We start from the raw sequence: 25,643 nt of genomic DNA, 5'->3' as shown, positions 1-25,643 counted from the left end.
ATTTCACTGGATAAGTGAATTGGTGGTGGTGCTAGATAAAAAGGGGGCAAAGTCAATAGGATCCATCTTCTAGGCATCATGAATGTCTGTACAGAATGTCATGGTAATTCATCAAATAGTTGTTGAGATATTTCAGGCTGGACCAAAGAGTGTGGACCGACCGACTGACATTGCCATCCCCTAGAGCCATGTCACTAACGTGGGTAAAAATAAAATGCTAAATCTGTAATGTAAAAAAAAAAATAACTGGGAGGAGTGGGTCTATAAACATATGCAATATTCTCTCCCTCAGCGTCAGAGGAAGTCAGGCAGAGTGTGCGGCACAAATTAAAGGCCTCATTAGTACACTCCTTACCTCTCACTCTGTCTCAAGTGGAAGTGGACTAATGGGCAGGCTTTGCAGGGACTTGGCTGGAGCACAGTGCAGGCTCAACAGGAAACTGAAGCCCTATGGGAATTCCACTATCACAGGACTCTCGCTATGCTCCTCGCTTTCATTGCCAGACAATTTGGGTTGAGTTAATTCTGGGTCATCTCATTACACCTCACACCAGAGGTGACAATGAAGTGAGGTGATTTTATATGGGCTGCTCTGGAGGACCTGATTGCTCATCAGTAATCTTCCACAATGTGTTCGAGATATGACCTAATTATCCTTGGCACGGTGAACAATGTACAGGAATTTCAATTTTCTGTGGTAAGCACAATTGGACGTGATAACATTTAGTTCAAGATGATTCAGCAAAATAGCATTTCTCAGATGCTTGATTATTATTTTATTGCAACACAAGCAGAGTGGACGCTGAATAGTGATGAGGACTAGAAGGAAGTGGAGCTGTAGAAACTTTAACACCCCTGCCAACTCTAGGAGGTAAAAAAGGTAACATGTTTTTTGATGTCCAAGAGAGAACAAAGCCCACCAAGCTGTAAATTATGTACTGTATGGTGTTGAGGCTGCATGGTGGCCTCGTCACTTACATTCTTGAAGCCGCGGTAAAGGATCTGTAGTTCCTTGCGGGAGAAACGTGTCTGGGCTTCAAGCTGTTCCAGGCCCTCGGGGCGATGACGGACTGCAGATAGTTCAAGCTCATCTTCAACGCTGTCTGGAGAGGAGGAGGAAGAAGGTCAGATGTGAACAGATGCTGGTGAGAGTCTTTGGAAATTAGCATTTTTGAGGCTAAAATTTGAGATATGCCATTACAATTCCAAATATCAGCATAGCTAAGCAAATAAACCTAGACATTTGCAACTTCTCTGTTCAAAATGGCACATTTCGGCATTCAGTGACCACACATTCTAGATAACCTTCTTGATAAAGAAAATCCATTCAAGTGATTCCATTTTGAAGCTCTTTTTCTCTTCATGAAATTGGGTCCTTTTATTTGCAAATGTTACTTCACAAAACCAAACAACAATCTGAAAGCCCTCTTCTTCTCTACACCAAACACGACAGCAATCAGTGGTAATTAGTGTTATTGCGACCCCAGAACAAAATCCTTGTGGCAGAGAGCCTCTTCACAACGGAGGGCGGCTGAACCCTGTAAAACTTTTTAATGGGCCTGTAATGGTGGCAGATGCTGTCTGGGCCCTGTCACTGACCGCACTGTCCTCACAGCACAGTGTTGGACTTGTCTTGCTGGCACAGAGACTCTCATATACCTGAAGTGTGACACAGTGTCTAAATGCCTCATTAGCTCCACAGATCTTTTTGTGGCCCGCAGCCAAAAGGCCAAGTCTTCTTACAGACCACAATTAACCTGCTGCTATGGAGCTAATGCTTTGTAATCATAGGTCATGTGAACTGATCTATTATAAAGGAAAGAAAATAACTCTTGTAGAAAAAGTTGTAATGTACAGCTGCGTAATTATTAGACTCATGTTTATATTCCTTGTTTAACATCATACATCATATTTGTGTGTTCACCATATGGATATGATGAAAATATTCTGCAACATGCATATATAAATTGTTTCAGTTGTGACACAATCAATGAAAAAAAAAATCAACAACAATTTAACAGCAAAAGGGGAAAAATTGACTAAATACTCTTTTCTGTATATAACTACTACATCAAATCACACATTCAACAAGCATTCTTTTAACTTCAACTGCAAAACCAAAATGTTCTGTGTAAAATAGTGAAAAAACGATTTCTAAAAATGAATGTTGTAGCTGAACTCCAGCTCGAGCAATCATGTGCAACTAAAGCCTACACTGAGTGTATGCCCCTATACCAAGAAAAAGCCACAGAAAGGAAAAGCATCAACAAAAAAAAATTGAATCATCACAGAGAAAGACAGAGAGAGGGAGAGAGCCTTGGAAGAACCACTTGCTTTGATTACTGGACGATGGCCTTTTGGCTGTGGAGCATGGAAAGAGCCGCATGAGTCGAGCTCTCACCCCGCGCTTGTGGACAATCTGAGGGTAACCTGGGAAATACAGCATTAGGTCTTGCGGTTACCCAGGCAACTAACATCCTCAGTACATTCTAGGAAACTGGACATGCAAGAGGCGAGGGTCTATTAAAGTTCATATAGACAAGGCTACCTTTCATAGCTGGTTCTTCAGGACAACACCACAATATTTTGAACTGTATTAGTTTAAAGCTGCACCATGCAGCTTCAAAAGGCAACAAGAGATGACTTCTTGAATTTGGCAGACTTCAAAATCCTAGAAATAATGATTATATAATAAGACATACAGTAAAGTAAACTTAACAAGTAACAGTACCTGAACACAAGCACACACAACTGGTTTGGAATGAACATGACTTAATACAACATCTGTAGTACATCTGCTGTAAGCTACAGTAGTTACCTTGCTGTTATTTTTGCATTTATGCTATGTTACAAAAAATGTGAGCAGCTGATATTTGGCTAATATGCTTCGGGCTAAATGCAAATATTAGCATGCTGACAAGCTCACAATGACATTGACAATGATAATAATGTTGATGTTTAGCAGGTAATGTGTACCATGTGTGCCATGTTCTTAAATGTAAGCATGCTAACATTTGCTAATTAAGCCAAAACACAAAGTACAGCTGAGGTTGATGGGAATGTCATTCATTTTGCACATATGTATTTGGTCATAAACTAAAGTATTTGGCAAATTAAAATGTTGACCTCATAATGGCGTAAGATGAAAAGACGAGGGATTACCCAAGTCATTAGTCATCATATAAACTATAAACTATATTACTGCTGTACAATATCCACCCACCTAATAGGCTGGTTAAATCTGCTACACTCAACTTGACAGTACACATGATTGCACTACTATTACTTATATTATTACATTGTACTGTACACTTACTTAGCTTTATACTTCATATGCACTTGTACTTATTTTGATTAGGTGTGTTATAGTGTATCATATTTTGATTTGATTGCAGACTTATTTATTATTATTTCTCCTGTTTGACGTGATAGTGAGCAGCTGTAATAAAGTTTCCCCTCGGGGATCAATAAAGTATTTTTGATTCTGATTTATGATCTGGGAACTATGAATGTCTGTACAAAATGTTGTGCCAATCAATCTAGTAGATGTTGAGATATTTTACTGGATAAATGAAAACTTTAACATGCTGGTGGCACTGAAAAGTCAGGGGATCACCACAGTTATTAGAATTGCCCCTTGAGGCAAATTGTGATTTGTGATATTGGGCAATATAAATAATTCAAAAAATGACTTTATTCACACTCTGGGGGCCACAAATGTCTGTACAAAATTTCATGACAATCCATCCAATACTTATATATAGATTTAATTTACAGACAATTTTCATCTAACTATGCAGTTAGATGAAAATAAGTGCAAGAAGAGTTCCCTCTTTTGCTTTTCAGCAAAAGAGCAAGGTCAAGGCTGCCTAAATATGGCATCACTGCAAGTCACCTGCAACTAGTTCACTGGGTTACACTACTTATTAACAAGTCTCCTAGCACATTGTAGGTCATCAGTGTAAAAGACATGCTGTGAATATGATATGGAGCCTGTGACCTCATGTCAGGGAGTAATTTTATATGTCATCAGATGTCAACTCTTTTCACACACGCCAAGCATGGTTCTTGACAATAGTGTATATTCCTCCTGTCAGTGTGTAACAAAGGCAGCTTGGTACATGACTAGTAAACTAAAGTTGCCTATCCAAGGTTAGCAATGATGACCACAATACACAAAAAATATGTTATATGCAGCACCATTGTGAGTGTGAAAGTCATTAAGCAATAAGTTCACAGCCCTGCCTAAAAGCGCACAAGCCCATTTCCCTTCCTGGTCCAGGCTATTCTAAAAGATTTTGTGTGAGGTTTGATGGCAGCAGTGAGCGTGAGGACAAGCTCTCGAGTGCTGCAAACCATTTGTCAATCACACCAACACTCATTTACTTTCAAGGCTGCGATCGCAGGTAAAAATAATAACACAGGTAGGGCTGACGGCATTTTTATAACCAGTCAACCTAATGTCAAGATGGCCGATGGGAGTTGTAAGAGGCCTCTATAAACCTGGGCTATAAAGGGACGTAGTGGTAACAATTACATCATTGAATAAAGGCTGTGAAAATTCCGTCATAAATCTGCAACCTGGTCTTGCAACATCATGGCGGTCCAGTGGAAAATTGGCTGTGAGCAGAAGAATGAATCAGTGTAAAACTACTTGGCAAGAGAAAAACAATACCTGAAAAGGGTTGTTGTGGTATGAGCGTAGGTCAGTTCAGTAAGTAAGAATGTCCTAAGCCATCTGCAAAATCAATACCATATCTGATCAATAATACATTTTTTTCATATTGGCTATATGAAAAACAATCTAATTCAAATTCTTAGTTTTTGCACTTGTTTTTGTCGACCATCTTGACATCAGGTTGCCTGTAGCCTATTAAAGGTGGGGTATGCGAATCCAATACTATGGCAAACACCATGATATAGAGCGAACAACGACACAGCAAGTAATATAACTAATGTTAGCTAGGTTGTGGGTTAACTTAGCTAGATTGTGAGTTAGCAAACTGCTGCTACAGTTGCTGCTGCGAAGCTAACAGCCAGACAAGACGAGACGGTTTCCCAGAGCCAGCACACCAGCTGAACACAGAACGGCCAGCTAGGGGACCATGAAGAGATATTCGCTGAATTTGACAAAAAGACTTGATTTGATTCTAATTTGATTAGAATCACATACCCCACCTTTAAAGTGCATTAGAATGAGTACAGTGAGTTCACACAGATCATTGAGGCAAGTACCAAGGCAGCAAATGCTGGATGATTTTGTCAAAGGAAGAGATTTCCTAAAAACATAAACGTCGGAAATACTTCAAATACACTATAATAACAAGAGTCTACAGCCATGCTAGCAGCATGCTAACATGCTGATGTTTAGCAGGTATAAGGTTTACCATCTTCACCATGTTAGTTTAGCATGTTAAAATTTGCTAATTAGCACTAAACTAAGCACAGCTGAGGCTGATGGGAATCAGTCATTAGTTTTGCAGGTATTTGATCATAAACCAAAGTATAGGACAAATTAAAAATTTGATCTGATGATGGCGCTAGATGAAAAGTTAAGGGATTACTAAAGTCGTTACAATTCATCCTCTTGGCTCCGTGGATGTCAAAATTTCATGGCAGGTTATCCAAGAGTTGTTGAGATATATCACTAACGTGGCTAACAATTACATAACATAAATTGAATTAATTACTTTGTTATAACTTGTTTTTTTCTATTATTTTGAACATATGTTTTATATATACACAATAGTGATTTATGATCTACTCTATTTTTGTGTTAAATGTTAAATGCTTTGATAAAATGCTCATCACAAATGTCCGGGTTTTAGGCATTAGAATTTAGCTTGACCAAACTTAAACCTACAGCAAGATTTCCCATCATTTCAAAATCTTGCCAAACACTTTTTTTTTACCAAGCTGGCACGGAGCCCTGACAGAAAAGGTTGCAAAGTGAAAATCCCACGTGGTTTTAGCCTTCACAGTGTACAGAGTTAAACACAGCACAGATACAGAGATGGTTAAAAGCTCTTGGCTCAAATCTGGCACAACGTACACAATAACCAATATTATGGTGCACTACAAAGCTCTCATAAAAGACACTGTTGATTCTGTTAAGTCTTGCTGTCAGCTTAAGGCTAGGTCATACAATGACACAATAACTTTGAGATTTAGAGGATGAAGAGACGCAGTGAAGCTCTCATCTGTTCTTGTTACCTGCCTGACACTTTCTTTTTTCCTGAATGGAGAGGAGATGTCTGAGTGCCCTCACTGAGGTTGAACTAGACAGATGTTGCTTTTGTTACCAAGTGATATTGGTCTTGACAGCAGGCTGGCTTTATTTGGACGCATTACTGTCCTACACAGAGACATCTTTTTTTTTTTAATCTTGGCGCTTAAGGACAATATGGTGGGCTTCAACATATTCTTCAGCACCTGAACAGAGTGAGTGAGTTTGGGATGTAGTGCATGCAACATTAGAGCAGCGCAATCAGACGATCTGTGCTATCACTAATAGCATTGAAAGCATGACTGTTGGCGAAAAGCTGAACGGACATGACGGCAATAACAACTGATCTCTAAAGTGGAATAAAGCCGCATGAGTGACAGAGCGCTTAATCAGGCAGGAAAAGAGCATGCAGTCATGGCTGTCTGATTAATGTTTGCCCTTTTGATTATTGACAAAATGGATCTGACGCTTGAGTATGTGTGTGATAATGTAGAGTGGCTCGTGCTGCACCCTGGTGCCCTTACCCACAAAGGTCAAAGGTTACCATTCTGCTGGTAAACAAAAAAGGGTGGTGTTGTCCTGAAGAATCAAGTATATCAAAAATGGAGGATTCTGTAAACATTCAGTCATTACGTGCACACACATAAAGCCATGCCATACTTTTGCCTTCCTCGAAAGGAAAAAACTGACCTCGGCAGTGCGTTGAGTGACTGCTGCTATAATGGCAGGTTGTAGCTCACTGTACAGCTCATCAGAAATGTAATTTATAGCCACCTCTGAGTAACAAAGCTGTTAGCCTGCAGCAATACAAGAGAATGGGATTGAATGCCCTATGAGGGTTATAAACAAAGAAAAATGTCTCAGCAAAATATAATTACCACGGGACATACTGTAACTAGCTTTGTAGACTATAGCCATAAAATGGTCTACTACACAGTATCTTCTTCATCAATGAGCCGACAAAGCCGCAAAAATACTTAAACCCTGAAAAATTAATGTGAGATTACACCCCAAATGAGTCTGAACTGATCAATCATAGTTCATCTGCTATACTCCCTCAAGGTTTGTGATTCAGGAGTCATTTATCTGAAAGCTAAAGTCAAGCTGGAGGGTAAAACCTCACTAGCCCTAAATCAATTGGAACCATGAACCGAAAAAGAGTGGCTAATAAATATTTGATAAATTTATATCACGTACAAACTAAAATGTCTTCAGCTGGCCACAGATGGCTGCTTTATACCAATAAATCTTTCTATCTTTCCAATTCTTGCGCTGAAGCTGATGAACGGTGCTGCTAAGCTTGCTGCTTCTTTGTTGTGGTATGAGGGTGTATGTACAGTAAGTGCTACGGAGAGGAAAATGATGGCCTGGGGGTCCACATGGGACGGATGAATTTAATAAAGTAAGTGCAAAAGCCCCTTACTCTGTGTGAGATTCAAATTAAAATTATTAAATGGATCTACAATGAATTTCTAGGTTTAATCTGTGTGAAATTGGCCAAGATAGTTTTTAATTTTAAGGTATTAATAGCATTCATCAGACCCTGCATTTAGTTTCCTCACCATCTTTCTCTTACTTAGTTATTATAAATCTCCCCCCCCCATGTTATCGGACTAAAATAGTCTAGCTACATCTGTGTGTATGATATTAGTACCATGTGTCTTTTCTCAAGAGCTTCTGTTTGTGTGTGTCTGTGACAAGGTCTTAACTTACAATTTAGCTCCTGCTCCTCGCCGTCCCTTTAGCACCACGGCGTCAAGAAGGCGGAGCTCGCAAATGTAGGCTATGACTCTAAGGGAGCACAACTTATCTTCTGACAGTTTACGTGATAGTGTTACAGGCAGGAGCACCCAGCATGTGAGACCATACAGTTTCAGTAATGGTCTTAAGATCTTTGACCACACTTGGACAGTGGCTCTATGTTACACTTGATGTCACCCTCAATGGCCTGTCTTGGTTTCACTTAATGCTCAGAATAGAAAAGCCTGTATCCACACAGGTAATGTGAAAATCTCTTTAAATAATGAAAAAGCTAAAACAGTCCTTGTTGGTTTTGAAAACATCAACCCAAGTATCCTCCCATCATTCTCTATTTTTAATAAATACCAATATCCTCAAAGACACTAACTTGTTTTTGTCTGTGATTGTCTTACTCTACAAGGTAATTAATTAATAGCACTAAAAAGTCCTTCGTCCAAAGTATACGTAGCTCAGTTAGCTGAAAAAATTTGACTAAAACTTGTGTGTTTAGTGAGAAAAAATGAGCCTGACATTTAACATTTAAACCCTCAGTCTAGTACAAGAAGAATAATGGCACTGACACACCGGGCAAATGGTCGGCAACCGGCCAATGTCGGGACATCGGTGAGTGCCTGTAGCCCTAGTTTTTGTGGTGTTCTCCACACTGTTGGCACTCGTCGGCCCCAATAGCTTGCAGTGAATTTGTTTTTGGGTGCATTTGGTGTTTTTGTTTTAGAACTTTGACCCTTTCACAGTGTGTTTTCATGAAACTTAATTTTTTGGTCGCCTATAAATGTCTTGTTCAGTGTTTTTACTAAAAGACACTCTAAGGAGTCGGCTGTTTATTTTCCCTGTTAAGTACATTTTGTTTTAAGCCTGTTTTTTGCTAGCTAAAATTAGGATGCACCTTGCTAACTTAGCTAGCGCTAGAGTTAGCTGACTGCTATGCTTCCCAGCCCCCCGTGTCACTTCCGGTCACTAGTTGCATTTTGCAACTGACCTCGAGGTTTCGAAATGGAAGTCCACAAACCAATGGGTTACGTCACGGTGACTATGTCCACTTTTTATACAGTCTATGGCAGTGACCAGCGGAAGTAGTAGGCCTACTAACTGAAGAGCCGTTTGGGAGCTGAAAGAGCTGGCTCTTGGAAAGGAACGGAGCCATAAGATCCGGCTCCCTTCAAAGAGCCGTAATTCCCATCACTAGTGAGAATCCGCAGTCCTGGGTCTTCCAGTGTTCTTTTTTGAATGACAAATGCAGACTACTGCCACCTGCTGGTATGGAGAGTTATTACCTCTCGCGCAGGTGCAGAACGTACATGCTAGTTGGCCGTTCGCTGTAGTTGGTGCAGTGTGTTCTAGTGTCACTTTTTGGCCAAGACACAGGCGACGCAACAGACGGTTTTTGTCGCCGCTAGTTCTTTGTCATCGCATCAGTTTGGTGTGTCAGAAGTATAAAAGTCTACAGCCATGCTAGCTGCTCCGTGAGGCTGTACTTAGACATAGTAGTGCTTTGAGCTAAATGCTAACACCAGCATGCTAACATGCTCACAATGACAATGCTAACATATTGATTATACCTGCTAAACATTATACCTGTTTAGCAGGTATAATGTTTACAGTGTTCACTGTCTTAGCGAATGTTAGCATGCTAATTTGTAACAGATGTATAGACACTCTTAGATGCATATATAGTACATATATAAATAAAATATAGTCAGGATCAGCATTTAATCATTTTAGAAACTGCATGTAGCCACTTAATATGCGTATATTTTCAGGAACACTTTCTCTTTTTTACCTAAAGAAGTGTCAGGTTTGATTTTAAATGCAGATTTCCTAGCTGATCACAAAAACTTTTTACAAGGCACAACATATGAAATTTTACACCTAATACAAGCAGTAAAATGTCAGAATAGCACTGTGTTCTGGTCTAACCATGTGTAAATAAACCACAATCTCTATCCAAACACTGTTATTACAAGTTAGTGTATCATTGCTGCATGTGTCAAATAAAAAAGGTTTTCATAGAGGCATTAAATCACTGATGACCTTATCAAAACCTCTCATCCCCTTCTCTTCCCATCGTTAAGCTTCCACTGTTGATGACACACCAACCTGACAAACTTAACACCTGAACCAAACTCAATACTTATCTCAACCCGAGTTCACTCCTAATATAGCCTGTTTTTAGTTCTGGCAATACAACACAGAACACTCAACCACCAATCTTAAGGTATCAAGTTCATCACAAAGCTGCACTGTGTATACTGCTGTCCATTTAAGGGCAAACTATGTAAACGCAGTCACAAAACAGGTATGGGTGATTGCAATGGCAGACAAAAGCAGCATTAGTTAGATATGATCAGAAAGTTACTTTCAGGCTTTAAGCTGACAGTAGAATTTAATATCTCAGGGAAATTCAAACTGGAATTTAAATTCTTTGGCTTCAGTTTGATTTTATCATTGCTTTAGGCACAGTATAATCAGTAGTCATTTTCTGGGACAATTCAAATCCCTGTGAGTGATTTTATCTGGCAGTGGACACCAGTGCTGCCCTCCCATCTTTCTGCATCTTAATGTGACTCTTCGGTTGTGGTTCAAAGTGGTTTCTGGTTCACAAGTAATAAGTTACTCTACAGAGAATTGGAACTTGAGCTACTGAGTTAGTGATTCATTCTGATTCTGAGTCAGTGACCTATCATGATTCTGTAGAGTTACAAAAGCCATGGTCTGACATATTTTGTGTTTGTACTACTTCTAAAGTGGATGGATAGGAAAGTGAACAACTGGAATTTTTCAAGGAGCTGAATCTCAAATGGGACGAAGAAAATGTCTTACTCTATTGGGAGTTCACTACCAACTAACCTTAATGCTATTTGCTGTAAAAATTTAAGCTAATTTCAATTTAGATTTGAAAAAATGTTTTCGATGTAATGAGTATTTTTAGGCTTATTTAGACAGCTTTTCACATGGTAATGAATAATAGCATGGACACTGACAGTAAGATTTCTTGAATTGATGTATTTAACAGTGATTGCTATAGAAGGAGTATTTTGACATTTTTACTGTCCTCACACCAGGTATTAAAGTCAGTGGTTAATCTCTCAACACCTTAATTTGTCTCCTGTAGATCTCAAGACAGATGGTATCAATGTCTAAATATTTGCTTTTGAAAGAGGCAGTGGTTCCCTATATTTCACTAAAATGAAACACACAACAATTTCAGTGCGACTGCAGAGTCAAATTAATGACAACTTAAGATATGTTAGCTTATCAACTCATTTTATACAGTACCCTCACCTGCAGCACAACTATTTGCTCATGCATGTTCCCTGAAGATCCATCCTTTGCAGCTGTTTCAAACTAGAGAAGAGAAATAGTATTCAATCAATAAGAACCAAACATGGTCATACAGAGTCAGAATTCATAATTTATAGCTGTAAAAAACTGCTTGTTTAATTGCATGATATTTAGGTCGAAGCTAATGCTATGAAGGCTGGTCAATACCTCTTTCAATTTTGAATTTAAACTCTTCCATCTTTCTAAAGGTCAACTCAGTATTAGTGATAGTGTCATATTGTCATATGGTCACTGCAGAGGCAAAAGACTTTTGGGCAAATTATCCAAGCCAATCATCAAGAGCCAGGGGATACTGTAGACTACTTTTAAGCCAAATATTTATTGGGTCAGTGGGCAGACAGCAGGTTCAGTTTACCACCTCATTCCAGTGTTTAAGTCCCAAGGCTGCATGTTGTTTTTGAGCAAAACAGGGACAAATGTGACAGACACTTGGCAGCTATCAATTAACTGAAATTACACCCAGCGAGACACAGGGGATGAGGATGGCAGATGAGCAAGGTCCGGCAGCCTGGCTGGTGGTGGATTTTATCCATGTTGGCATGATTCCCCTCCGAAAAGTATGATATCAGTCTGACCTGCTCGCCTAAAGTTACACCAAGACTACTGGGATAAATTTCCTTCCAGCAAAATATTTAATTGGCCTAGGTGATGTGTAGCTATTTTAATTTATTGCTCAAGTAATGTCTCAACAACATCTGCTTACAGATGAGCCTATTTTTAAAATTCAAAACATAAAGGAGAACAACCTGATGTAATGCTTACATAAAGCACGTTAAGACTCGGAGCAGAGCCACATTAGGTGGACAGATTAGGGAATTTACTATATAGTGTGATGCAAAATAATTAGGTTGCATTTATAAATGTGATACCTTCCATAGCTCGGAGGAATGCTTTCATTGTGCTTCACTGGAATGGGAACATTTGGATATACATACTCTGCAACTGTCTAAATTGGAAGGCAATGAGTAATATTGTGAGTTCAGCATATTTTGCATCAGGTTCTCAGTTTTACTTGCTCGCATAGTTTATAGAAATTTTCACTGTACATGTAGAAAGAAGAAAGTAATTGGATGTGGGTGGGATCTGATGGGTTATTGTGAACCTACACAGAGGCATGTTAAGAAAAGCTGGTGATACCATGTGTATTGGAGAATTGTTTAGATCCTTCCCCCAGAACAATAATCCCAACAGAAATATGCCAACTGATATCAAATGAGTGTGAAGAGGTGAATGGAAGTGAAACAATAAATGTATGAAATAAATGTCTTGCTCCTTTGCAAAGGCTGACTTTGCCTTTCCTGAGGTGTAATGAATTCCCCTTTGTAGCACCAACTATTTTCTAATGCTCCAAAACAAATTACATCCAGGAAACCAGAGCTGCCAACAGTGGACATCTGCTGATTACAATTCTGCTTTTTCAAGTGTGAGATCTGCAGATCCAAGTCAATAAAAGAAAAGTAATTCCAACACAGTCCCCACTGTGTAAAGAGCAAGGCTCATTTTATATCAGAGAAATCACATCGACGACAAATGAGGTTTATACAGATATACTATTTGTTCCCATTTGGTGGGCCCAAATACAAATAAGGCCTAAGATTGGAGTCGTGGAGAGCGATATGTCATTGCTGTTATTTAATAAAACAGCCTCCAGTTCCTTATGGCAGGCAGGAAAAACGGCAGTGAAATCGACTTAGGAAAAAGAGGAATAGGAAGGGAGGGTCACTGCATGGAATGTCTTAAAACCAAAGCCAATTGGGCACATTACTGCAACCACAAAGACTGTCTGTCTGACAGTCCTGAATAAAAAAGAACACTGTTTTGCATTTTAAATCTTTCTGCTGAGATATGAACTTACAGCAAAGTAGCACACACTGCAGTAGATATTTACCGGCAAAAAAGAACATATTAGCCATCGCTTTCTACCGTTAGTGCAATTTGCTACAGTATGTTTTGACATATGCACTTACAGTGGTTATAATCAGTTTAAATAAGGCAATTTGAGTATATGTGTCTCTAAGTCTCACAGGCTAATTTTTCAGCCTCAAGCTGGACAAAAATGATGTCCTTTACTGTTCTGAACTGAGTCTGCTTTTACTGGAGCGCTGGGGACTGGATGCCAAGGTTCTTTATGAGGGAGAGCATGCTCTCACGCTGGCCATAATGACACACCATCAGAGGGCCGAGGCATTTATTGGAATCTAAGGGAAAGAGCAGTCTATGCTTTAAATTACGATCATTTGTCACAAGTGTTGTCTCAAAGAAAACCTTGCTCCGGCATTGGAAGGAAAGTTCCTGCCCTTTTTACTCCAATCATTTTAAAGATTATAAGGTGGGACAAGGGAAGACATTTTTTCACACTTCAGCTTCTTGAGAGTTTTCATGGCAAAAAAACAAAACAAAAAAAAAACCTCAAAGAGGAGAGAGTCTTTATGACTCAGTTCCAAGTGAGTCATCTGTATTCGAATCGCTGACAGGAAACTCACACTGATACTACGAGTCACCCAGGAAAGGGCATGAATGGATTTATGGATTTTATTCTGACAAGATATTCACTGTTTATATTTTACATAAACAACATGTGATTTCAAAACAACCTTTTGGACTAAAATCTAATTTTCTCTATATACTCAGCCAAAAGACAAACAAAATATCCAAATTTGGGCAATACGGCATCTGTTGCGATTTGAAACTGTGGAAAAACTCCCCATGAAAATCACCAAAAGTGAAACAAAATTGGAATGGAGGTTTGATTACCTTTTAACTTACTTACTACTACTATTTTACTTATTTCTACAACAATGAGGCTTTTACTGTAATGAAAAGGTGCAGCCAGTTTTGTGATAGAATGATTTATGGTCTGCAACACCAGCCAATTTCACTAAAACAATTAAAGTGAGATGTGTTTATGATGTTTTTTCTGTGTATCTTTTGTGCATCCATTTCATGTTTACAATGTAGATCTTCTTTGAGTATGTAGAAAAGTATTTTTATATTTTGTGTGGCTTCACAGCTGATGACGTATGTATTTTATTAGACTCGGTGCAAATTTAAACTTCACTCTGTGCAGTTAATGGTTTCGATATATATAGAAGTCACTGGTAATGAGATAGGTTCACTATAGATTCAAGTCAGCACTTTCCATCCCAGTGTCCCAGTTCTCTTTACATTAGTACACCCAACTGATGAAGTTTGCATGCAGACCAGGCTATTTCCACCACTTTACTTTCATCAGAAATGTTATCCTCAATTAGTAGAAGGAATGAATACATTCTTGTAGTTTGGGTAGATTCAGAAACAAAGCAGATCACTCTGAACCAGGAAGACAGTGTGCAGACTTCACAAAAGAAACTTTCTTTTTAATCTATTGAAAACAGAAGGGACTAAAAAGTGTGGTATAGTCAATCCAGCTGGGAAAAATGCCCAAAATTCGCAGTTAGTTATACTGTTGGCAAGCATCTACTGCATTATGCATGGAAACCTATGTCCTTGGCTTAATTATGGAAAATATTGTTGTTGGATTCATGTGGCAACATGATTATTCATTTTGTGGGCTAATTAAAGTCATGTGCTGAATGAGCATACTGGTTGTATGACCTTGATTGAAAAATAAATACCACACGTGCAGCTTCAAAGCTCTAGAGATAGTTGAAGGTTTATGAAAGTGTTTTTCTTTCCCATTTTATAACAACACGTAAGCTTACACTATGCAACATTTTCCATTAATAAGACCCTCACAAGCTGCATAGTCCAAAAAGCGCTGTGGTTCACATCACAACGGCATACAGTATACATATTCACGTTTAATAACATCAGAGGATATCACAAGCTGTTGCTTTAGAGACACTGTACATTATGCTGCATCCCTGCACTGCTGTGGTACAGAGGTCAATTTAATTAAAGACCCGTTTAAGAATACAGTCTGCCTCCAGCTCCCTCTTCCACGGGGAGCCTTTAAGCACAGCAATCATCTATATAAGATCCTCAGCTCAGACACATCTGTCATCCTCCTATCAGAATTTATTAACTGTGATGTTTTCATCAACATTGATTGCTTGAGTGATACTTGTCCTTTCTTTCCTGACTCTAATTGACAGACAGAGAGTCCTCTTACTTTCAGTAATCTCCTCCGCCCTCGTGCCCTTCTTCCCTCTAAAGACACCAGAGGGACCCATAACTTAGGACGCTCAAGCAAAGGTTAAGTCAATCATGTCACTGCTCTAAATAGGCATCATGGAAAATAGCCAAAGGGTAATTGGGCCAGTTGATTGTTGTCCTTTAAATGGATTGGCAAGTGGATGAACAATTACAGCTTGCAGGGGAGCTGCTCGCAAAATTTCTCACACTTTATACCTCTTACTGAGTCACTGTTTCCTTTTTAATTTTTTTTAAATCCTACCTGCCTGCTTGAGTAAAAGATTTATTTCCCCAGTGGTCATCGACAATTAAATTAATTGGACGGACCTTAAATCATCATCATGTGAAATAATGGAAAAGATGCTAAACACTTCTGCTGACTCAACTTCGATGATGGATGTGTGACTCAACAAAGAATACAATCCCATAAAGATGCAGCACAGTTTATACCACGCCCATAAACCAGTGTTTGAGTACTGGAAATGTACACACTTCTGCACTTAACGAAATGAAGAACAAACATCGCTCACTGGTGGCCTACTTTAAACAACACCATAAATAACTGTACAGGAAATGAAGACGTAAAGACCACCATGACTAACACCATTAGCCTTGGACTCATAACTGTGATTCTCCTACTGTAGAGCCAGCATTATACCCACATGATGTGATTATCAATGACAGGCACGTCGGAACTGCTAGATCACAGCTGAATGCCACCAAACAACAGCAGAAAGGTCATTCATAATTTTGTATCATAAAAATTCAACAGGCTTGTTTGAAGTTTAAAAATCTCAGCCTACAAACTCAAAGTTTTGCCACTTTACAAACTTAACAGCATTTCTTCCCACATTCCTCCAGTGACATTTCCTGCATCTGATACTGAACAACAAGATGAAGCCTGAAATGACTAACTGAAAACTCTACAAATATATATAAAATGTGTCATTGTAACTAGTGCAACGGCTTTAGCCTTGATTAAACAAGACTAAGAGTCTACAGTCATGCTAGCGGTCTGTGAGGCTGAAAAGGTTGAAAGTATGTATTGAGGTAGGAAAATGAACCAAATCCCATAAAGGACTTGGGCAATATGTTTTATAATTTGATATCACATTCACAATATCAATATATCTGATGACATTGTCAAAAAAAATCACTTCATAAAAATAACAGGAATGTTTGTTTTTGGGTTAATCAAGTAAATTAAATACCTGAAAAATCACTTTGATGCAAAAATCATAGAAAAATCTAACATCGTCATAAAATGGTCTTGCTCATTGCTTTGCAACACTGACTACAATGGTCTGATACTACCAGATATAGATATATAGATAAGGTATAGATATTGCGGTAAACAAACATGTCATGGTTTATATTGTCATATTACCCAATCCTACAATCCCATATAATTAAACTAACAATAGCTACAACAACCCCTGGCATCTAATCAGAAGTTTAGCCAACCAATCATTATATAAACTGTTGTCAAAGTAAATGTGATAATTTATTGTGATATAGACTTTTGATTATATTCTCCAGAGCTATGATGTATTAGGTTTGGTTAAACTGTAGTTTTCTCTGCATATACTATACTATACAACTCAGACCCTCATGCACCAACCTGTTGGCCCACCGCAGCCGTGACCTGTGCATTACTGTAAGTGAAAACAGATGATCGGCAGCAAAACTGGCGCAGGTCAATGCCGACACCTCTCTGCTGCCAGGCCATAAATCCCATCAAGGACACAGAGAACACGAGAACTTCGTAAGATGGATATCAGCACTAAGACACTCGCTGTGCTCCCGCCCGATAATAGCAAACGGCGGGTCTAAATTGACACAGCATTCCATCTCTGCTCGGGTAATGCTGTACTTGTGAAAGTGTGTGTGTGTGTGTGTGTGTGTGTGATTGAGGGGGTTGGGGTTGGGGGGTGCTGCTGCATGGGGCTGAACCAGACAATTATTTATCATTGTGTGACACACTGATTAGTCTGTACCCTATGAGGCTTTGCTCAGCACTTTGCTCTAATGGCTCTGCGCTGTATTATTGTGTGACTAGAAATGTACATATGTGTGAAAAGGATCAGAGTATGTGTGTGTGTGTGTGTGTGTGTGTGTATGAGAGAAACAAAAAGTGAAATTAGTTTCTTGTTATGCCGCAATGCATCCAAGCAAATCAGGCTCAGAAATGTGAAGATAAATTACTACAGAGAGTCCAAATTTCTACAAAAGCAATAGAGGGCTTGTTTTATAATTTTACTAGCCAAGTTAAGCCTACACTTAGACAGCTGCAGTGAAATTCTAATGCTAGCCTTGGGATAGTTAGCAGGAATACATCCACAAACCAGTCCAGCTACATTCATAATTAAACTGAAAGTGGCTGCTCATACGCTGCTCGTATTCACAGTACAATACTCTGGTGATTGTGCAAGGGCTGATGCAATGTTGTTATATTTCTCCAACGTGGAAGCATGTCAGTGGCAGAAAGAGAGGCTGTTAAGAAACTATTTTTTTCAGGTTTGAAGTCCTTACAATCGGGTCAGACGTGACCCCCCACCCCACCGCTTGCAATGTGTGGTCTGCTATGACTTGGGCTTAACAAAGCTTTCAGTTTCACTTTGCTGCCAGCTGACGCTACAGTAAAGAGCGGGACAGTGTACAATACATCCAGAACACGCTCTCAGCTCGCATTCTCTCCTAGAAATTGGGAAGTTGCCAGTTCAAATCTGCAGCCCAGCTGAGAAACTCCCTTAGTATTTACCACACAGAGGCTTTTAAAGCAAGACCTTAATCCCCCAGATGCCTCAGTGGAGCTGCTCAGGTGGCTGGCAGTAGGGGGGATGTGATCGTACTGGGCAGCTCCCAGCTGTGAACATGTCTGACTGTATGAATGTTAAGCAGAGCATGCACGCTCAGTGAAACACCTCCCTAGAGGTTTTATAAAAATAAAAAAGATGAAAAACATTTTCAGTTACTGCAAAAGGTGACAGCTGCAAAAGGGGATTTGTGTTACAAAAATGTAAACAAAAAGATAATTCTTTTGACTGTTGGGTTTATATAAAAAGGAAGCAGTGCAGTAGGCTCAGTGGTTAAGACTGCCACTTCACAGCAAGTAGGTCCTGAATTCTGATCTCAGCACCGATCCCTCCATGTGGAGTTAAGTGCTGAAACTGTTCGGAAACTACAGATGGGAAGAGAATTATCTGTTTAAGTCTTATCCAGAAAAAATGACAATCAGTTGCTGGTCAGACCTTCTGAAATGCCACAAATTGCTGGTTTTCTATTCATTTCTTTTTTTATTACTGTAAAATGAATGGTTTGGGCTTTTGAATTGTTGGTTGAGCAAAACAAGTATCCTGAAGATGTCACCTTGGACTCTGGGAAATTGTGATGGACAGTTTTCACTATTTTCTTATATTTTATAGACTAAAAGGTGAATCGATTAATCAGAAAGAGATGCAGCTCTAGTGAAGTTTGCATTAAAGCTGAAACGATTAATCAACTACAAAAATGCCAAAGGTTCCAGCCTCTTCAATGTGAGAATTTGATGCTTTGCTTTGTCATATATGATAGTAAAATTACTATCTTTGAGTTTTGTTGGTTGGATAAAACAAGTTATTTATGTGAACTTGAGCTCTGGGAACTAAAAATATGCATTTTTACTAATTGAATAATCGAGAAAGTAAAGTCGAGAAAGTTTTTTGCAGCCCTAGTGTCCATATGATCTATCTGCCTATGCATGGGGTTTACTTGTAAAGTGCCACCCCCCCCACACACACAAACACACAAAAGATGTGATTGTTAGTGTTAATATGTTTGAAAAGATCTGTGATCTCTCATTTTCAAGACTATTTCTCAAATTGTCAAAAGATTTTCAATTTTATTTTCAAACTCTTTTGCTATTCTATGCCTCCCTTCTTCTCCTGAACACGACATCAGACACATGCACAACATCATCAATACCTGTATTGAATGCTTGTCAGGTACCACAGGCTCAGATAGCAGACATTCTGTAAGTAATTACAGTCGGAGACACCTGCGCAGAATACAGATCACAACAACAGACAAACAGCGCTCGACACACTGGTTTGACGTCTGTATCATCTCAGCATGGAAAATAATCAATGTCATGCTGGCAGAATTTGTTAATGCAGAGCCGGGAGGGAGGCAAGTTTCAACTCGCCGCTGTGAAGCATGTAAACTGTTGCGCTGAGCTTCACAGTTCCCCCCAATGAAAACACTGCTCCCATGTGCCTTTGAAATAACACAACCACAGCCAGTACGCTAACACCTCTGTGATCCATCTAAACACTTCTCTCAGGTCAGGTCAGCTTGTTCCAGCTACCCACTATTACACGTTATCACTTTTCTTATCATCTCCCTGAATATGCATACAGCACTGCAGACTTCTGACTGATTATCCTAATTAGAAAATAAGGCGTGTTTACTTACTTACTAAACAGTAGTCTGATGGATGGGCTGGTTTTGAGCTCAAACTGCTTACTATGCTGCTCTACTTTATTTAATGAGATGCCTGCAGTAGGTCCAAACTAAACAGTTTATTTAGGCCTGACACACTCTGTGCTTAGTGAGCCTTACTGCGCCCTTACTTAGTAGAGCATGATGAATTTGCCTGAAGTGCACAATGAGAAGCATTTACATGAAGTGTATTTTGAGCTAATAAACATGACTGTACACACATTTATAATCTACGTACACAAAAACTGAGGAAAAAGACTCAGCTTCAAATTCAATCAGAACTTGCCTCTCAAGCTGTTCGATCTTTCTGAACTGACACATTTTCCCTGCTCAAGATCTTCCTCCCTCCAGTCACATCACAAGCTCACACATATTTCTGTCACATTTTCTGTTTTCATAACTTCCACTCATAAGATAATTCAGTCCACTTGTTTTTTTCTGAGTTACTGAGTCTTTCCTGCTTTGGTTTGGGGACCTCAATTAACTCGTCAGCTTTTCAAATTGCTGTTTTAGAAACTTAAAGTGTGTTTCAAAGGAGTTCTAGCAATCAAAGAGTAACCCTAATGCGTCAAGGGAACAGGAGCTGGAAATTGAGGGGAAATGACTGATTGAAAATGCATTAGCAATTTTCACAACACATTGCATATCTATCAGCAAGCAATATTCTATTTCAGCTGTGATTTCTCTATTTCTTTGTCATCTTTCTCCTCATTTCTGTCTTTTCCTCCCTCAGTCTCCATCAGTGTCTTACCCTCTGAGAAGCTGATGAGCCCCAGGAGGTGTAGCAGCTTGATCGAAGCGAACACCAGCACCACGATGCCCACCGTCTGCAGCCCCTCTGTCTCCCAGATCGCGCTCAGCATTGCTCCACCCTCGGCCCACTCTGCGCCACCATACCCCGACCCGAACCCGGAGCCTGAGCCGGCCTCCTCGCCCTCGGGACCGTCGCCAGGACCAGCGCTCCCACTCGGCCCTGCAGTCCAGTTCCCCTGCACCCACTCCAGCGCTACACCGGCCCACACGCACGGGCCGGGCGCCTCCTGGCACCCGCCTACTGCCCGCTCACTCCCTAAATCCAGTATGGGTATGGTTAAGATGGGAGGAAGTTAAGAGCAAGAAATATTGGCCTCAGGTTTGTGAGTAGCCTGAAGTCATTAAGGATCTCTCTGAACTCGAGGGGTCACAGAGAATTTAAAAAAACTGAAAACACACGTGCTGATCTCAATGCTTCCTTCTTTTTTCTTTCCTCTCCTCGCAAATGTGGAGACGAGGGAAAGCAGTGGAAAATCAGGGAGCGCAAACTCTGCTCTTCTCTGACAGTTTGTGGCTCTCTCTCGCTCTTTCAGGCGCACTGACTGCCTCGCTGCAAAGTAAAGGCAGGGAAGATGAGAGGGAGTGGATATGAGTGAGGGAGCGAGGAGGGAGGGGGGATGAGACAGCAGCAGAGGGGAGGTGTGGAGCAACAGTGGAGGATGCACAACCTCTCATGAGCTATACATGTTCACATTATTATTGTATAGCTATATCATTAAATCATGAAAATGACACTATTTCCAGCCTACAAGATGATAAGAAAAAAAGAGGGGAAAATAATTCCACTCAGAAAAGCAGGAAGGACAGCCATCTTTACTTTAATCAAACAGACAAAATAAATCTGTCATGCTTCAAACTACTGTTAAAAAGAGGCTTTTGGAAAGCTTACTCGTGTGATAATTTTTAAAATGTAAAGGGTTTAAGCTATGAGAAAACCCCAGTGCTTCCACACACAAAACACTAAAACCAGAATGGGAAAAAACTAAAAGAATACGTACTATAATGGCAACAAAAGTGAAAATTCCTAAAAATGTCCACCTATGTGACTTCTAATTCTGCCTTCTCCAGGCCTCTAAAGCTGAGTATAGTAGGGTTTTGATGGGTGAGGGGAAGGGGGGAGCAGGGGGGAGTCAATATGTCTCAGTAGTCTTCACACACACCGATGGAAGAGTATAGAAAGTGAGGGGGAAAAACTGTAGTGATCCACACCGCTTCATTAAATGCAACCGCTTGTTTTCAAGAAGAGTCTGATTCCACTGAGATGTTGTGGACTGACGAAGAGAACAAAGTGTGAGTGTGAGTGCGTGCGAGAGACTGAGGTTGATTAATGTAGTCAGTGTTTACAGCAAATGAGTGAAGACACCACCATCTACTGTTCCTGTGTAGATTGTCACAGTCATTATTATCCAGCACCAGTTTTAATTATTTTTTTACATATCTACAGAAAACAGTGTCTGAAACAACTGAATTTCATTTACAAAAAATATCATTTAATCCATCCATTACTGCACTCAATATTACACGAAAACACACACACGAGCCACAGAAATGGGTTTTCTGCTTTTATTCCAATGATGTCTGCCATATATCATTGATGTACAATGCAACTGATGAGCCCTCTTAATTCCGATCATCACGGCAGTGTATTATTTAAGCGCCATGAAAGAAACAGTTACTCACCACTTACTTAAATACTCTATGATAAATGTTCAATAAGAAGCAGCTTATTCCAGTGATGGAAAAACAACACAGAATGGGAAATGAGGGACAGAATTCTGCTTTTAAAAAAATCTTTGTGAATGATTTAGCATGATGCCGTTTGAAAAAGAAAATAATATTCAGCAGACACATCCTACTTAATCTGGGTGGCCCCTGGCCATGTGAGGAGTCATTGTTATGTGAGTCTCATCCACAGAAGATGAAAAATACACATTGACAATAAGACTGCATGGATTTGTGGTAGAATGACCAAGAACAGTTTGAGTTTGTGTGTTGTTCTTAAAATAAGATTAGAGAAAAAAGTGCATTTTTAGACAGCAATGTAGTGACGTATGCTTCCTGTTTGGGAAATTAGCTTGTTTATTTGCTTGTTCCAGTAAAGACTGACTGAATAGACCTTCCATTGATATCGATCCACATTAGCCTACAGATTCTCTTTGTCTAATTGATATCAACCAGGAAAACATTATTTCCAGATTATATCACTAGAAAATTGCCAGATTGTCCAAACTGCAGATGAGGGGATAACAAAGCATTTTTGATTAAACATTAAAAGCTGTTATAATCAATATTTTTCTTGATTGATCAAATGACTATGTGTAATGTAAAAGTTGTCGCTTGTAGTGACAAGCCCAGAAAGAATTATCACCCGACTTTGCAGTTCTCCTCAGCTATGCAGAGTGTTTTTAGCACCTTTCAGATCAGTGTTTTGGTTTTCCAGCCTGCAACTCTTTTGGTTCAGTCTCACAGCTCTCATCGGTGTCGTTTTCCTGATGCAACAAGCAGCTGTTTTCAGTGAAAAAAAAGCTCTAAAAACTCACTGAACACGAAGTTAATAAAGTTAGCGACTAGCTTGTGAACATAGTGGAGCATTTAGCTGCTAAAGAGCCAAATATTTTTCTCCAGAGTTGGTAGGGACCAAAATGAGACTCACAGGAGAGTAAATATTGGACTTAATTCATCAAGGGGCCAGAAATACAACTCCAAATGAATGCTAATTTTGCTCTGTGTCTGCTTGATTTGTAAATAAGCAGCTGTTTGCTAACATGTTCACAATATTAACTTTGAAGATGATAATATGACAGCATTGAGTTTACAGCTTGTTTCCGCTGCCCCAGGCTTGCCAAAAAAAAAAAAAAAAAAAATCAGTTATTGCAGGTTTAACTCGGCTAGAAAACAAATAATCATAATCAAATTCATTTTGAATTTGGTGAGGATCTTTTCAACTCTGCACTCTGTTTAGTACATCTCAAAAAGCACCAAAAGTGCCAAAATGCTAAATAGAATAAAACCAATTTTCAAATGTTATTGTAGCACTATAGAAGAATTGCTGGTTAGGTTCAAAGCATTACCCAGCTGTCATGTACAGTGTAGTGTATTGAGTGTAAGCTGACCTGTTGGATGCTTCAGTGACTCCCAGGCTGCAACATCCAGCTCACAGCAGCGTTGCCAACATGTGGGCACTGGCACTACTTCAATGAAGCTGCATCACACAGCCATTCAAGCCGCATGCACAGTGGCCAGCAGAGGCCTCAGTTTCCCAAAGCCAGGGGGATGTGTTGCCACAGGCCTTACTCTGCCATGGCTTGGCTCTCCAAGCAGTCCCTGGTAGACTGATGGTTAATAAAACATGTAGGAATGATTGACCAATGATAATCTTTCACCAGCATAGAGGTATTATAGCCAACCAATAAATTATTGAAAGAATAAGGGTGGAGGTGAGAGGATGAGACATACGAGAAAAAAGAAGTGGGGTGGGGTTTTTGTTCCACAGAGCAATCCGTCCAACTATTAGGGGAGCCATGATTTCATCAACGCTGCTGACAGGTAAATATTACACCCAAAATCTTGCTCCATTAATGTCACATAAATTCTGGACAATCACCACTCTAACACTGTTACAGCATGGCAGGTCTGACAGATGGAGAACCTAAAAATTCAGCGTTTATGGACCTGACAAGGCAATTTTGTTTTGGAAGATTAAAATTACAAAATGAAATAGAAGCTGTAGAGTGTTGGCATTGCTATGATGCGAAACAAAGATTTGAGGAAAAAAGGGCCCTTGAATGAGGTTGTATGGAGGGCTATTTATAACACTGATGACTCAATGATGTCTGCCACTGAGAGCACTACAGTGTCGTTACTTCATGCTGAATATGTGATTAAAAGTACTATAAACCATTTAAAGATATGATTTACAGTTATTTAACTGATTTACACCTGGATTTTATGGCTCTACAAATTGCATCCAAAATTTGTTTTCTACTGAAGGACACACTGTTCACCACAGCTGACACTAAATGAGGTCCTCTCGTCAGGGAGACAAAAAATCAAAGTCAAAAAATAGTTATTTGGCTGTTATTTTTTGTGTCATGGACAAGTGCCCAGCCACATGGATTTAAATGGACCAAAAATACCTTTATAGTGGTTAAACTTTGTCAGGCATAACTTCTTACATTTAACATTACATTGCAAACAAAGAACTTTGTCCCCTGTCCCAAGCCACAAAAAGGTTCCCTTCCTAGAAGACAACTAATAGCTATAGCTAATGGTAATGTACCTGAATGTACAGTAAATAAAGAGAAAATGGCAAGAAAATACAAAGAAATCCTGTAATATCTCAGTCAAATGTGCCAGACCAGATAAATAACCTGAATAACACTGGGGTTGAAGCTAAAATCTGAAAAGTGACAGTACGGACAAAATTACTGCTATCATGAGATTGGAAAGATGATTTGTTATGATAACTATATTTCTCGATGTCTGTTTATACAGTATAAACAGATACATGCCTTTCAGAAAGATAAATTGGTAAAATTGGTCTTCTAAAAGGTTAGTATTTTCCACATTGCGGCCTAATTTCAGATGAATATGTTGATAATTTTAAAAATGAACCAATTAATGGATAAGAATTACTTTTTGGAACTTTTGATGGCTACAAAACAAATCATAAATCACTTGATAACAGCTTGCACCACCCAAATCACTACATGCTATCATGTCTTCAGTGAGGGGTTTCACAATGACCTCGTCCATCCTACGTAACCTCTGACAAGCAGCATCTCCAACTGATCTGAGTCTTAAATGTCAAGCTGCACTGAGGTCTGGCATGTCACCATCTCTGTAGTCCCAATTCCTTATCTGTGTAATGAGCAGGATAAGTCTGAGT

At 39.5% G+C, this 25,643-nt stretch overlaps 1 protein-coding gene across 18 annotated transcripts in view; it reads right to left on the bottom strand.

Moving 5' to 3' along the window:
* The window catches only part of kcnip4a (potassium voltage-gated channel interacting protein 4a), a 146,101-nt gene that overhangs the window by 13,671 nt on the left and 106,787 nt on the right, over positions 1-25,643 (bottom strand). For 13 of the 18 annotated variants that reach the window (XM_044183618.1, XM_044183632.1, XM_044183619.1 and 10 more), the window contains one exon: positions 979-1,103. In XM_044183618.1, coding sequence (XP_044039553.1) covers positions 979-1,103 — 125 coding nt within the window. Of the gene's footprint in view, positions 1-978; positions 1,104-2,334; positions 2,431-2,548; positions 2,571-20,693; positions 21,311-25,643 lie in introns of those variants that run through there. The other 5 variants (XM_044183620.1, XM_044183627.1, XM_044183626.1 and 2 more) reach the window with 4 other exon arrangements.

The sequence above is a fragment of the Siniperca chuatsi genome, linkage group LG22 (genome assembly GCF_020085105.1).
Source record: "Siniperca chuatsi isolate FFG_IHB_CAS linkage group LG22, ASM2008510v1, whole genome shotgun sequence".
Lineage (NCBI taxonomy): Eukaryota > Metazoa > Chordata > Actinopteri > Centrarchiformes > Sinipercidae > Siniperca > Siniperca chuatsi.
The sequence above is the reverse complement of the archived record's forward strand: the minus strand, read 5'-3'. Positions and strand labels throughout refer to the sequence as shown.